General features: G+C 47.9%; 1 protein-coding gene across 1 annotated transcript in view; it reads right to left on the bottom strand.

The window, feature by feature from the left end:
• Nucleotides 1–2,688: 2,688 nt before the first annotated feature.
• PTH1R (parathyroid hormone 1 receptor) overlaps nt 2,689–15,678 on the bottom strand; it is an 89,574-nt gene continuing 76,584 nt past the window's right edge. The window contains exons 10-13 of the mRNA XM_005532108.3: nt 12,506–12,600; nt 9,881–10,022; nt 9,425–9,466; nt 2,689–8,311 (exon numbers count right to left, since the gene is read on the bottom strand). Coding sequence (XP_005532165.1) covers nt 7,949–8,311; nt 9,425–9,466; nt 9,881–10,022; nt 12,506–12,600 — 642 coding nt within the window. The 3' untranslated portion in view covers nt 2,689–7,948. The remainder of the gene's footprint in view (nt 8,312–9,424; nt 9,467–9,880; nt 10,023–12,505; nt 12,601–15,678) is intronic.

Here is a 15,678-nt window from a genome sequence, read left to right as displayed (position 1 = left end):
AAGGTTCCCTGTCCGTGGAACCGGAGCTGGGTGGTTTTTAAGCTCCTTTCCAACCTAAACCATCCCGGGATTCTCCGATTCCTCCTTTCCTGCAGCTCTCAGGGAAGAAGGGCTCGTTTACACGGAGAACGAGGGAAAAGGTTGGCCTGGCAAGAAGAGCTCAGGTCTACATTTAGGCTGGCTCATGTCTCATAAAGCTCGGCTTTAAATCGATGCTGCTTCTCATGGTTTTGTCCCCTCTTTGGGCACCTGAGCCCTGCCTGCTTGGGCCACCCTTCAGTTAAGCTGGGCTTAAGCTGCTTTTCCAGCGGATTTTGTATCCCTGTTTCAGAGGATGCAACCCTGGGCATTTTGGAAACCAGGCACACGCTGATCCCTCCATCCCAAATATTTTAATGCCAGGTTTTTCCAGCCAAGTGTCTCCCACATCCTAAATCTCCACACGGGGAAGCTGATAGCGAGAGAAAATGAAGAATTTGAGGAGAGGAAGCTGCCCCTCAGACCTTCTCCTACCTCTGGGTGTCAGGGATCCTGCTGGATTCTGGATCTAAAGGATAAAGACACCCCGAAATCCCAGTGCCAATTAAGGTTTTGGGAACAGGGAATTTATTTGAACCATTCCCCTTTTCAGAAATTACGGGTGGAATCCACTCCGTGGAAATCAACAGACACCTCGGTGTTGATTTTCCTGGGATCAGGATTTCACCCCAAATTGTGCCAGCACCTCTGGTTTTACACACCCCATCATTAGCCTGGAATCATTAACCCTCAGTCCGAGGAAATAATTAAATTCCATTGAATTCCTCAGCTAACGTGCCAGGAAAACCGTTGCTCCAGTCAAAGGGAGAAGTTACTCCGTGGGACCCAGGAGAAATGGGGTGGAATTCCGTGTTCTCAAGCTGAGTTTGTGCTAATTTCCCCCTTTTTCCAGTGAAAAACGAAGAAGGAAAAGTGGCAGTGAGGATGAGAGGGAAGAGGAAGTTTTACTGACTTTGTCACACCCCACCTTGCCCCTTTTGCTCCCTGAATATTCCTCCAATCAGGGGAAATCCTAATTAGGCACTAATTACCCCTGTCAGATCCATGCTGGCCAGGCTGTCTGCCTGCAAGGAAGTCAGATTTATTGGAGCTCCTCATTAATTACTCCTGATTAACTGGATGACTCTTCCAGAACTTTTCCATTCATTCCTGGCCCCTGCCAATCCCTCAGCTGATTTCCAGCCCTGGAAAATGCCTGGAAATTCTTGGAACGCCTCTCTGGGGACAGATTTTGTGATGTGCCACAGAAAGCTCAAGGGACAAATGTTCCCGAAGGAGAACTATCAGAAAATCAGGGAATTGATGGGATTGGAAAAGCCCAAATTGGATCATCGGAACCAGAAAGCGCCGACCCAGAGCTGGATGCAGAAACCGCAGGAGCAGAGGGGAAGGTGAAGCTCAAATTAAACAGGAATATTTCAAGTTGGATCAGCTCTAATCCCAAAGCCCTGGACACGGTGGAAAGATTCCTGGGAACTCTGGAACACCGAGTCCAGATCCTTGAGGAAAACAAGAGTTCACTTGGAGAGTGAAGTGCTGGGCTGGAAACCCTTCCCTGCTCCGTGGGAAAGATTTCAGAGGAACCTGAGTTAATGTTTCTTTTAATGCTCCCCCAGGATCATCTTTCCTCCGCTTGACTCCCAAATCCTGGCAAAATGTTGATATTATCGGGAACTTTGTGTGCTCTGGGGCTGCTGGAAACTTGGAAAAGAGTGGAAAAACTTGGAGGATTTGAGTTCACGTGCAAGGATGGGAAAGGGGAAAAAGGGGGGAAAGGAGTAAAAGGTGGGAAAAGGGAAAAAAAAGAGGGGAAAAAGAAGGGGGGAAAAAGGGGGAGGAAAGGAAAGGTGTGGAAAGGAAAGGTGCGGAAAGGAAAGGTGCGGAAAGGTGCGGAAAGGTGCGGAAAGGTGCGGAAAGGAAAGGTGCGGAAAGGAAAGGTGCGGAAAGGAAAGGTGCGGAAAGGAAAGGAAAGGAAAGGTGCGGAAAGGAGAGGAAAGGAAAGGAAAGGAAAGGAAAGGAAAGGAAAGGAAAGGAAAGGAAAGGAAAGGAAAGGAAAGGAAAGGAAAGGAAAGGAAAGGAAAGGAAAGGAAAGGAAAGGAAAGGAAAGGAAAGGAAAGGAAAGGAAAGGAAAGGAAAGGAAAGGAAAGGAAAGGAAAGGAAAGGAAAGGAAAGGAAAGGAAAGGAAAGGAAAGGAAAGGAAAGGAAAGGAAAGGAAAGGAAAGGAAAGGAAAGGAAAGGAAAGGAAAGGAAAGGAAAGGGAAAGGAAAGGAAAGGAAAGGATAGGAAAGGAAAGGAAAGGAAAGGAAAGGAAAGGAAAGGAAAGGAAAGGAAAGGAAAGGAAAGGAAAGGAAAGGAAAGGAAAGGAAAGGAAAGGAAAGGAAAGGAAAGGAAAGGAAGGAAAAGGAAAGGAAAGGAAAGGAAAGGAAAGGAAGGGAAAGGAAAGGAAAGGAAAGGAAAGGAAAGGAAAGGAAAGGAAAGGAAAGGAAAGGAAAGGAAAGGAAAGGAAAGGAAAGGAAAGGAAAGGAAAGGAAAGGAAAGGAAAGGAAAGGAAAGGAAAGGAAAGGAAAGGAAAGGAAAGGAAAGGAAAGGAAAGGAAAGGAAAGGAAAGGAAAGGAAAGGAAAGGAAAGGAAAGGAAAGGAAAGGAAAGGAAAGGAAAGGAAAGGAAAGGAAAGGAAAGGAAAGGAAAGGAAAGGAAAGGAAAGGAAAGGAAAGGAAAGGAAAGGAAAGATGGGATTGTTTTATGTCCAGTTGATCATTGGATGTCCTTGGATTTAATCCCAACACCGAGCCTGGTCTGTAACTCTCAGCAGAGCATTTCTGGAGCTGCAGTCGGAAGCTGGATTTGAAATCCATTCTGCAAATTGGACAGGAGTCCTGAGCTGTGCTTCAGCTCCAGAGCTGTTCTGCCTTTTCACTGCTCAGAGTTATCCCGAGTCCCTCCTGCCTCGTGCCAAGGAATATCAAATCCACACTGGAGCTGCTTCCAGCTGTCCTGCCCTGGAGCCCAGTTCAGAACATCTCTGCCCACTCACTGGAGAGCTTTTATCCAGCACAGGGAATTGGGAGAAGCCAAAATTCCAGACACTGTCCAGAGCCCAGCAGAGCACTCAGCAGGACCCCAGAAAATAAACAAAAATAGCTTGAGATTTCTATTTTATTGTTCGAAATCCTCGAGGAGTGGGGCACAAACACAAGGATTGTTTTCCCTGCTCTCTGTGCCCTTTTCCCATAAATCCACCAAGATTTAGGACTGTTTGGGAATCATCTCCTGCCTCGGGATACCTGAACTCTGCCCCAGGTGAGACGAGTCCAGTGAGACCCAGGTGATCCAAGGAAATCACATTCCTATCCCAAAGCTCTGGATTGGTTTGGGAGCCGCCAGCTGAGATTGGCTTTGAACCATAAACCCTTCCCTCCAGCCAGATTTGCACCCAGTTAAAAATGGGAAGTTAAATGCTGAATTAAGTTATTTAAAGAAGTTTTGGGGTTGTTTTGGAGGGACAGTTAGGAAAAAGAATTGAAGTGTGGGAAAAGACTCCCAGAAGAAAATCCCGGCTCCGAACCATCCCAAACCTCCTACAGAGCCAAGAGCAGCCAGTGATGATTCCTGTCAGCACTGAGGGAAGAAAGGACGGGATTAGGAGATTTATCAAGGTCCATTAAAATCCTTGACAGCAAATTAGTTTGGAGTTAATCACTAACTGAAGCACATCCAGAGGATTTGTGTCTCAGCAAGGTTTGTTTGATGTCTCTGAGCTTTAAATGGCCAAGGAGGACCTGGAAACACCAAGAAGGACCTGAAAACACCGTGGAGGACATGGAAACATCAGGGAGGACTTGGAAACATCAAGGAGGACCTGGAAACATCAAGGAGAGCTTGAAAACACCAAGGAGAACTTGGAAACACCAAGGAGAACTTGGAAACACCAAGGAGAACTTGGAAACACCAAGGAAGACCTGAAAACACTGAGGAGGACATGGAAACACCAGGGAGGACATGAAGACATCAAGAGGGACCTGGAAACACCAAGGAGAACTTGGAAACACTGAGAAGAACTTGGAAAGACCAAGGAGGACATGGAAACATCAGGGAAGACATGAAGATATCAAGGAGGACTTGGAATCACCAAGGAGGATGTGGAATCACCAAGGAGGACGTGTGAGAAAAAGAACCCAACCTATAAATGAGGTTTCTTAACTTCCTGAAACATCAGAACCTGAAATTAAAAACCCTTTCAGCCACTGAATTTGTCAAGACAACCAAAAGGAAAGAAAACTTTGGAGATCTTCCCTCTCCGTGGATTTTCATGGTTTAAAAGGTGGAAAATCCTTCTCGGCTCTGTGGATGTTCCCTGACCTCCAGCTGATTGCCCATAAACAGATAAACAGAGCCAATCCCTGGCTGAGAAATTTGATTTTGGGAGATCTTTGTGAACCCTTTTGGCTCCAGAAGAAGACAAGGAGCAGAGTTGAGGAATGATGAGGGGTAGGACAAGACATGATCTCATCTGAACCTGGACCAAGGAGAATGGAGGAGGCAGAAAAACAATCGTCTGCGCTTATCCAGGAGAAGCAGGAATGGCAAAACTGCTGCCAAAAGCCATCCCAAAGAAATAAAAGGAAGATTAAACAGCTGTTAAATCCCAGAAAAGAGCGGGAATCAGGAGGAGAACTCTGCTGCTGTGGGTGGGAATAGAAGAGGAACAACAGAGGAACCTGCCAGGGGTGAGATTCCCCGTCCAAGCCCAACATGTGGCTCTGGAGAAGAGGACGCCGATCCGAAAGATTCCAGGGAGATTCCATGTGAGCCAGTCAGCCGGGATACTGCAATGCACAGCTTGCCCTGGAGAAGTGAGAGGCTCCACAGAACTCTGGAGTATTGCCAGATGTTTTCCAGGATGAGAGGAAAACAGGCACAGATCTGACACAAAGGAGGAGGGAAAACTAGGAAAAATCCGGGAACAGCTCTTTTGGATCTTTGCCTCCTCCTGGAAGTGAACTTGGGAAAGTTTCTTCCCCTGTTTTCTGAGGTGGACAGCGCTTGGAGCAACCTGGAATTGTGGAAGATGTCCCTGCCCATGGAATGAGATGGGCTTTGAGGTCCCTTCCAACCCAACTCATTCTTGGATGATTCCACGACAAAGATTCCATGGCAATGATTCCATGACAACAATTCCATGCTATGTTTGCTACCCCCCAGCTCCAATCTGCTCTCCCACGATCCCATGTTGGATCTGAACCAGGATGGGCACAAGCCCTGTAATTCCTGCAGGATTTGTGGATAAATCCTGAACAAATTAATCCTCTCCTCCAAGGTTTCTGTTCCCGGTGGCCTTTGGGGCTGTGTTTCCACAGGGAAATGCCAAAGGAGAGGAACTGTCATCCCAGCTGGACTCAGACCTTTGGAAGGGACAAACTCCTTGGGAAATGTCCTCAGCTCCTGGCGATGGAGGAAGGGAAGAGGAGCCTGCTCTGAATCCAAAGGCTCTGGCTAAGCTCCAAAAGGATCATTCCATTTGTCCTTCCAGGGCAAATCCCAACCCAAAACTGGGGCTTCTCCTCTCTTTCCAGAGGTTCCAGCTCTGATTCTTCCTCACTAAAATCCAGGAGGGAGGACTCTGGATCTCCAGAGGACAGATCCCGATCCACACACTCGATCAAGAGTTTGGGATCAGCCCAGGAATGATGGGAACACCCTGTGACAAACAGATCCTGCTGGGCCTTGGTGGAAGTTTTCCTTCTGTTTTGGTGTCAGCATGATCCCAATTTTTGCATGGATGTTGCTCACGCACAGAAACATCCAGAGAAGAAATATTTATTTGTGATTTGCAATTCAAAATGATTAAAAAAAAAAAAAAAAAAAAAAATTCTTCTCCCTGCACAACCCTCATGCCTGTAATTTTTATCTACTTTTAACAACAGGTTTGATTGATTTTAATCCTAAATAACCCAGTGTTGAATTAATTTCAGTGAGAGCTGCATTTTAGGAGGGGGGATTATGTTTGTTTATAAATAAATTTATGGCTTTTGCTGATTCCTTGAATTTCTGAGGGATTGTCAAATGTTATCAATCTTGAGTAATAAACACAAGCAAAGAGTGAGTCACTGGTTGGGGCTTTTGGTATTTTTTGCTTTGTTCCAGCAGTGAAATGATAATTCAGAAACGTCTCTGAGCCAGAAAATCAGGAAGGGTAGAAGAAAAGAGCAGGAAAATGAATTAAATTTTGAAAAGTTGATATTTTGCTGCCTCTCACTTGGTGGGAAATGGTTATGATGAGGTTTGACTTAAAACAAGAAAAGAACATCACAAATAAATATTGGCTGTCAAAGATTTCTATTAGGGACAAGAGGGAACGGCCTCAGGCTGGGCCAGGGGAGGTACAGGGGGGACAGCAGCAGGAATTCCCTCATGGAAAGGGCGGTCAGGCATTGGAAGGAGCTGCCCAGGGAGGTTTGGAGTGCCCATCCCTGGAGGTGTCCAAGGAATTCCTGGATGTGGCACTCGAGGCTCTGCTGGGGATTGGACTCGATGATCTTGGAGGGCTTTTCCAACCTCAGGGATTCTGGGATTCTGTGCCCTGGGATAGATGGAGAGGAGCTCCAGCTCCTGTCAGAACCTCACAGCCACTACATCCCCCACCGAATCTGAATCCAAACCTCAGACATGTCAGAGGGAGGAGATTTCTCCCTGGATTCCACTGGGATTTGGTCAGGCCTTAATCTGAGAGGCTGATAAAGATTTGGGACACAAAGTCAGGATCCCACCTCCTCTTCCTGGCTTCCTTCAGAGCTTGGGGAAATTAACCCTTAATTAGCCCTCAGAAGAGCAGCTGGTTGCTGCTGGTGGAGTCTTTCTCCTCATTAGGGTTTGGATTAATTGTCCAGAGAAACTGTGGATCCTCCATCCTCGGAAGTGTCCAAGGCCAGGTTGGACGGGGCTTGGAGCAGCTGGGGACAGTGGGAGGTGTCCCTGCCCAGGGCAGGGGTTGGAACCAGGTGATCTTTTAAGGTCCCTTCCAGCCCAAACCATTCCAGGATTCCATGACCCTGTGGAACAGGACATTCAGAGGGCAGAGTGAGGAACAATTCTGAGTTTTAAGGAAGGACTGGAGCTGCTTTCTGGGAGCACCCTCAAAAAGGGAGGGCTGACTTATCCACCCTGGAAACCGATTTTAGCCACGAAGACCCCTCCGGGATGTGCAAATTCCACGCCCTCGGTGGTTCCCTCTCCACCACCCCCTCTGGAAGAACAGGAATGCTGCACATTCCCGTAACCACATCCAGATTGTTCCGGTTCCCCTCTTTGCTCTCAGAACTCAGGGAAAAGAGAGGACCACCCCCACCTGCATCCATGAGCTGTTAACCCTCCCCACCCCCAGAGGAGCATTTTGCCAAGGAGTGAGAATTCCCAAGGGAAGAAGAACGGGACGGGTCGTACCCCACGTGACCGTTCCCGTCCCCGTGTGTGTCACCAGGCAGGTTCACAGGCAGAGAACAAACCAAAGCCAGCGCCCAGCCTGCCTTGTCCCCTCCCAGGACGATGGCACCGCTCCCTCCCTGCGCGCCTCCCGCTTTCCCGGGGGACACTCCCGTCCTTCTTGGCCGCCCACGCTCTCCGAGGAATCTGAGGACCACGCAGATCCCTCCACGAGGATCTCTGGTGTCCAGCAGGTCTGGAGAGCTCTGGGTCACGGAATTCATGGATGGGATCACCCGCTGGCCACGTCGGTGGCTCGCTTTTTTTTTCTCCCCCCAAATAACTTAATCTCTCATTCCACAGAACGGAGAAACTGCATGGAAACCCTTGGAATCCGCTGCGTGGCCTGATGGTCTTTTCCCACTAAATGCTCCACTCCAGGAACCTTTTTCATCCTTTGGCTGAATTATTTTTTCCCCCTCCTCCCGTCTTTACATCACAGTCTCTCTCTCCTCTTCCACAAGGACAGTGGGTCTGTCTCCATCGTAAAGCCCGGAGCCGTTCAGGTATTCCTCATCTTTGTTGTACTGCTCAGGGCCGGAGGAAGGCATGGAATTCTCGGAAATGGAGCCATTTTTCACATAACCTGGCAAATTGCGGTGGCCGTTGAGGGTCCCTGGGATAAGTCTGGTGTTGAGGTGGAGGGCGAGGGCCCCTCTGGTGGCTACGTTTGTGATGCTGGTGTGGGAAACCATTGGTCCATAACTGTAGGTTGTGCTCCCACTCCGGGCTTTCCTTTTAAAGTCAAGTGCTAAAGTCCACCTGCTCCATGACTTCTTTATTTCTGCTTGGACCTGAGGGGAAAAAAAAAGGAAGGGGGAAAAAAACCTCATCAGTGGGAGAAGAAAAAATGCTGGAAAAACGCAGTGTCCGTAGACAGAACGGGTGGGAAACTCTGCGGGGACTCGGAATTTTGTGGTCCCTTCCAATTCAGGAGGATCCGTGACTCCGTGAAATTGGAAGGAACAAAAAGCTCACATTAAATCTGCCCTTTCCAAATGAAATATTGGACACTGGGAATGGCTGAAAAGATCTGTCTGGACAGGTGGGATAGCTCTGGCCAAGGGTTAAGGGATGGAGAGCGGTGCTTCCGGGAGGGAATTGTCTCCGTGTCCCGTCAAAATCAAGTGTGAGTGGGAAAAACCACCTTGAGAGGCACCCGAATCCTGAGAAATTTCCCGGGAATGGGAGTTTTAGACTGGGTCTAAAGTAGTTTGCTAAAGTTAGGATGAGATCAATTCCCCTTACATTTTATCTTCGTTTGATCTGCAGAACATAAAAAGTGATTCTGTAGTTTTATTTCCCCTTAAAATCCATAAATTTGGGTTATAAATTCCCCTTAAAATCCATAAATTGAAGTTATAAATTCCCCTTAAAATCCACGAATCCAGGTCATAAATTCCCCTTAAAAATCCATAAATTTTGTTTTATGCCAGTCCGTGGAAGTTCTTCCCTGGGGTGCAGCCGCTGACCATCCACTTGCTTAATTAGCGATAGAGGGAATTAATGGAAATGGAGAAATTAAAGTGTATTATTCTGGAAATAGATAAAAAAGCCAAAAAAGCTTGGAAAAATCCAGATTTTTCTTTCTTTTTTTGGTTAATCAGTGACTCAATCAATCCATTTATCTTCTTAATTTGAAATGAAGCAGCACTAAGCAGCGCTTGTGCTAGGAAATCAAAAATTCCACATTTTTTCTCCATTATCTCCTTCCAGTAGCTCATTTATTGGCGCCATATCGACCTGGGGGTTTTCCTCCAGAAAAAAAGAAATGAGAATTTGAATTTTTTGTGTGGACTGAGGGACTTTGGACTGCAAAATGAGGTTGTTTGTTGTCGAAAAATGTGAGTCCACCTGGGTGTGGAATTAACCCATGAAAGGAGGGAATGAAGATGTTCATGACTCACCTCCCCGTTGCAAAAACAGTATATGATGGCAACAAAAAATCCCTGGAAAGAAGAAGAAACAACAAATTAACGGGAATTGAAGGAAATCTGGGTTTCTTTTCCGCCCAGCACCCCCTGTGATTGAAAACCTGCTGTGGAAAATGCGTGTGAGAAACGTGGGATTGTTCAGCGGGGCAGGAAGCAGAGAGAATTCCCTGTGGATGGAGCTCCTGGTGGACAAGGAGCCAGCAGAGTGTCCTGGGGGACAAGAGGCCGATGGGATCTTGGGATGCATTGGGAAGAGCGTTTTTTCCTGGACACACTTCCCCTTTTTTCATTGCGTTTCACAAATAGAAAATATTTTCAATTCCCCTCCTGAATGAATTCTAGCGCACTGTAAACCCAGCCCTGCTTCCAAAGCCAGCCTTTCCCTCCCCTCCCCACTGAAATTCCCATGGTTTCCCAGAGTCCCGGTACCTGGAAAGAGTTGAACAACATTTCATAGTGCATTTGAACTTGCCAAAGAATCCCTGACACGTCTGTGTATGGCATAGCCATGAAAACAATATAGTGAACGCCAAACAGAGGCATAAGGACGAGGGTAGATTTCAGCAGCTTCCTGCAGGGAAAAAAAAAACCAGGGATACAGTGGGAATTAGTGCATGGATAAACCTCCCCGGCATCACCAAGCCAGAGTTTTGTCACTGAGCACGAGCTGCGCTTGGTTTCCTCCTTGTCCCTGTAATTTCTCTCTCCTTGCCTCCTTTGGGCTCAATTCTCTGTGGCTATAACTTTTCCCTAGTCTCTCAGCCTCCTTTGGGCTGAATTCCTCTGGGATCCTCCCTCGTGGGAAGTCCCATTTATCTCAGTCCTTATTATTCGAAGAAAACTCCCCAGCTCGTTAGAATCTTGTTTCTCGTGTTTATTAACAGGTGGTCACAAAACTTGACAGGTCTCTCCAGGCTGGTTACACAAGGTTAATCTTTGCAATTTGGCACATTTCTTTCTTCTGATGGTACAAACAAGGCCTTGTGGCTCACTTCGTGTGTGATGCACAAAACGGCCCCGAACTACGCAGTTCTTTTATCTTTATACCTATTTTTACCCAATTAACAATAGACACGTATATTATTTTTCTTAATGAGCCAATGACCCATCACGTGTGTGCTGCACTGCGGCATTCTCTATCCAATCACTTACTATTACCCAAAAACCCCTAGGAGAAGAACATGAAGAAGAAAGAAGAAGAGACAAGGGACAACACCCTAAATCCTCCACCTTGTCTCCTGTTCTCTAAACTACTTTTTCACCCAGTGATTAAAAAAACTTTCTAATCTGCACACTTACACTTTTAGCTTTTTTCATCTAACTTTAACATTTGTTTTCATGTTTCACCATGAAAACATGCTCATGAATTTCATATTATATGAAATTCAGTGTTTTTTGTGAATTCTAGAGCTAGGTATTAAAAACAAGGGCACACAATCTGTATGTCAGACTCCCAACAGTCCCCTTGGATATGGGATGTTTATGGAGGAATTCCGCAGGGAATTCCAAGCTGTTGTTTCGTGCCCCAGCTTGTGCCAGTCCAGCCCCTCAACACGTCCTTGTGTGACGCTGGAGTTGACGACACCGAGGTGCCTTTTCCAGCCTCAAGGTTTGGAGGAATCCAGGAAAGGAATGGAAGGGATTTGTGCTGCCATTCCAGCCCTCAGGCTCCAAACCCCCTGATCCCTAAAGGATGGATCTCCACCTTCCTGCACAACCCGCAGGGGCTGACACTGCTCGAGCAGCAGGTCGGAAAATCGACTTCCAGAGGTCTTTTCCAACCTCAACCACTCTGTTGAGGCAAGACAGGAAAATCCACCCTGGATCAGTGGCTCCTGTGCAATGAGCAGATCTGGAGCAGAGGGATTTAGGAATTAGGAGTGGAATTGCTCCAGATATCCAGGGGAGGAGGACAGAGCAGATGTGAGCACTCCCAGGAGGTGCTCCAGGCTTCAGCATCACTTGGAAAAGCTCCTTTTTTCAGGAAGCAGCTCCACCTCAGCACAGAACCAGCACTGGGGACTCCGAGGAGACACCACAACCCGGAGTGTTTGGCTGGGCTGGCTCCGGAGGGAATCGGCTTTGCCTGGAAGTGACATTAATTGAGGGATTAAGCCTTGTGCCAAGAGTTCCAGCAAGTCCCTGAGTGCAGCAGGGATCGGGAAGGGCGTGAATCGCTCCCAGAAAACTCTGGCGCTGCCTCTGTCCAGCGCCTGCAAACCACTGAGGGAATTTAACACTTTAAAAGGAGCAGGCCCCATCCAAACCATAATTAATGGCAAAGCTTCAGCCAGGGAGAAGTAAATAAATGGATAAATCAGAACCCTGACAGGGCAGCGAGGAAAACTGGGAGGCGTTTTCCTGCCAAATCCCCCTCCCGCCTCAAATGTGTGTTTGGAGAGGGAGGTGGGAGCAATGAGCTCATGGTTTACATCCCGGATCATTCCGCTCTCCCCCCTTCCCAAGTGGCCTGTTGGGCAGTCTGGGAGATCCTGAGAAGCCTTGGGAGCTCTTAAGCAGCCGTGGTGGCCCAGCAATCCGATTTTTCCATCCAATTTTTGACCACGCCACAAATAACCTGAATTATCAAGGGAGATGAGCTGGCAGGACAAAGGAAAACCAAACAAAACATGAAATGAAATTGGAATATTTTTTTTTTCAGTTCAGCCAAGGCAGCGAAACACCCGCTCAAGGGCAGGTTTAACAAATAGGCCAAGCTTAACAAAACGCAGGAGGGAAATAAAAATAAGCAAATAAACCGATTCAAGTTTTACGGCCTTCAACAGCGCTAACAACATTTCATTTTTGTATTTTTGGTTCAAAAACTGCCTGAAGAGCTGGAATTCCTCCCTAACCTCCAGCAGGTTGGATTTGAAAGGTTTAGGAGAGTTTTAAATCGCTCTGGCTCATTCTGCATTACCACACTTGGAGGAGAACGAACGTTTCAAGTCATTTGAGGTGGCACCAGCGTCACCCTGGGCTTTCTCCAGAGCCAAGGGGGTGAACCAGGGACTTTGTCCCATCCCAGCAGGGGACAGGGCGGGTGACCCTCACCTGTACTGTTGTCTTGAGTCGCACCTCCCTGCATTCGTCTCTCGGAGCTTGGTTGCGAGGACTCTGATAATATTGATAAAGAGAATAAAATTTACCTGCAAGGAGAAGAGAACAAAAAACAAGGAGATGAAAACCGTTAAAAAATGATGAAAATGGTGGAGTTGTTCAGTTGGTGTTTCCCCCAGGTGAGGCAGGGGCTGGGGAGGAACCTCCTCCTGTGGAAGGGATGAGCGTTCCAGGAGTGATCCCAGGGTTTTTAGCCTTCAGGGACAATATGGAACGGCTCACAAGGTGTGGACATTTCACGTGGAAACATCTGAGCCAGCCAGCCCAGCAGGCACCTGGAGAAGGCCAAAACGAGGTTTGATTTGTCTTTCCCAGCCCAGCTGGGATTCAGATCCCCTTGGGATACCGGGAGCACCCGTAGGATGTCTCCCCACATTTCCATGTGCCGAAGGAAAGAGGAACAAGCCAAATGCACCGTGGTGAGGACACAGAGTGGACCTAAGTGGAAATGACAGCTCAAGAATGCAGAAGGGCAATGAAACTGTTGGATTTCTCCCATATTCCTACTGATGAGCTTCCTCTGGGAAGTGTTTAGGGTGGAGCGGACAAGGACAGTCAGGGAATATCAACTACTGCTTTTCAGGGAGACACATCTGTGAACCCAACTCGTGGTCAAAGGCTCAAGGGAACTCCAGTGGCATCCGAGCACCTTGGAACAGGCTGCCCCAGGAAGAAGTGGAATCACTGTCTTGGGAAGTGGTGGAGTTCCCATCCCAGGAAGTGGTGGAGTTCCCATCCCAGGAAGTGGTGGAGTTCCCACCCCAGGAAGTGGTGGAATTCCCACCCCAGGAAGTGGTGGAGTTCCCACCCCAGGAAGTGGTGGAATTCCCATCCCAGGAAGTGGTGGAGTTCCCACCCCAGGAAGTGGTGGAGTTCCCATCCCAGGAAGTGGTGGAGTTCCCACCCCAGGAAATGGTGGAGTCCCCATCCCAGGAAGTGGTGGAGTTCCCATCCCAGGAAATGGTGGAGTTCCCATCCCAGGAAGTGGTGGAATCCTGTGTGGATGTGGCACTTGAGGACAAGAGTAAGCGGTGACCATGGTGGTGCTGGGAGAATGGTTGGACTTGGTCTGGGAGAACATTTCCAACCTTCATGACTCCGTGATTCCAATCTTGTCCTACGAGGAACTGAGGAAAATTTAATGGCGGCACCTCATGGGGAGGAAAGATGGGTTGACACTGGGGAGATTCCCGTCTCTGTAGAGCTCTTCAGGGCTTGGTTTCCCTGGATTCCAGCAGCTGCTGGCCCAGCCAAACCCACCCACGGGATTATGGAGAGGGCATAGGCAGAACTGGCCTGTAACTGCACTGAGCAGATCCACGTTGTTGGATAATGCCTACGGATTCCTCCGGAGCCTTCGGCATTTCAGGACACTGAATTACCACACCACAAACAGGCTCAGAATTTTAGGGAGGGACCATCGTGAACCTCAGGTTGGGCAGTCCAGGAGACCTCCTTGGATTAATTTTGGTTGGAGCAGATCCGTGTTCTAGCATTTCCTTGACAAAGATCCCACCACAACCATTAGAGAGTTGTTCCCGTGGTCAATTATCCTGCCTGGCAAAACCAGGAATTCCCTGAGCTGATGAAGCAGCAGGGCCTGGTTTTCCTGGTTTTCCTAGTTTTCCTGGTTTTCCTTCTCCTTTAAGGAGGTGCGAGCTCATTTGGAACTTCTTCTCCACAAAAAAAAAAGCAGGGAAGGTTGTGCCACACCCTTTCCATCACTGGGATATGGGTGAAAATCCTCTCCCATATCCATTTCCCCATTTTCATGAGGTTTGTGGGAATTTCACATCGCTGCAGCCCCATTCCCTGAGTTCCATTTGGCTGAAATTTCCTGGCTGGCACAGGGATTATAACAGAGGAACGGACAGACGGACAGGCAGGGAAGCGCAGAGCCTGGGGGCATTTAATTCCTTGGAAATCATCTGGAAGGGAAAAACCAAGCAGGATTTATCTCTCTACAAGAGCTTTTCCAGCTTTAAAGGCTCCAAAGCGGGATCTTGTTCTGCATTTGTCGGCAAAATTAAAGATGCCCAACCTTATCACACCCAGGAGGGAAACTCCTCTGGTTTCCCCAAACGTGCTGAGTTGGAAAAGAAACCCAGACAAAAGAATCACATCTGAGTTAGCAGAAAGTGGAGAGATTTTAAACCCCTCAGCCTCCAAAATCTCATCCAGAAAACGCAGGACTCAGTCCAGCAACGTGGGAATAGCAGAAGCAGCCAAGCGAACAATGCGAACCCACAGAAGTCAAACAGACGCAACCCGCGGAATATTTTTGCATAATAAACAGCTGCATTTGCATATTGCCAGGGCACAGGCACAGCCTCCCGGAGAAACCTTATTTTTCCATGGGTGAGCCTCAATTGGGCTCCTTCTTCTCTGCTAATTGGCCTTTAAATGGAATGCGATGGGGTTGCTGGAATTCGTTTAATTGAACCATCTGAACTTTCTCCACCAGCCTCCGCTGTTCCATTTCCAAAGATGTGGTCTCGGTGATGCGCCTCTTCCGAGGAATCGCTGGAGCCAGGTGGAGAATTTCCACCAAAAGGATGAAACGCAGAGCCCCCAGACCCCAAAAATTTCACCTAATGGCACAGATGAGCACATCCACCTCGGAAGATTTCCTGCTCTTTGTGCGTCTGGAGTTCTTGTCACCCGCACTGAGCATCTTCCAAGGCCTCCTGATTTGTGAGGCAGGAGGAAGAACCTGACTCCAAAGCCTCTGGAGAGATTCCTACGGACTCCGCTCATGGATGAGTGGAAAGGGAGATGGGATTTGGGGGAGTGTGTGAGCTCTTTTACCTGGATTCCATCAGGAGATTGAGCAATGGAGAACTCCAAATAAAGAGAGGGTGAAGAGGGTAATTAAAGAATTCATTAATGGGGACATAATTGGATTCATCTGGTGCAGATAATTAAACCTTCTAATGCTCTCTCCAGCTTTGGAGAGCTCCTCCTCTGTTGGGATAATGTCACTTGGATCCTTTCTTTCCCCTCTGGGTGGGGGTTGGAATAATCCACCCTCAGTGATTAAAGACCCAATCAAAGCTGGGATGGTTTCATTTCCCTTCCCACATCCGGCTTCCTGAACTTTTATCTGC

This window comes from Pseudopodoces humilis, chromosome 1, assembly GCF_049639895.1.
Source record: "Pseudopodoces humilis isolate 2021_Gansu_Grassland_sample_001 chromosome 1, ASM4963989v1, whole genome shotgun sequence".
Classification (NCBI taxonomy): domain Eukaryota; kingdom Metazoa; phylum Chordata; class Aves; order Passeriformes; family Paridae; genus Pseudopodoces; species Pseudopodoces humilis.
This window is presented reverse-complemented; position numbering and strand designations above follow the sequence as displayed.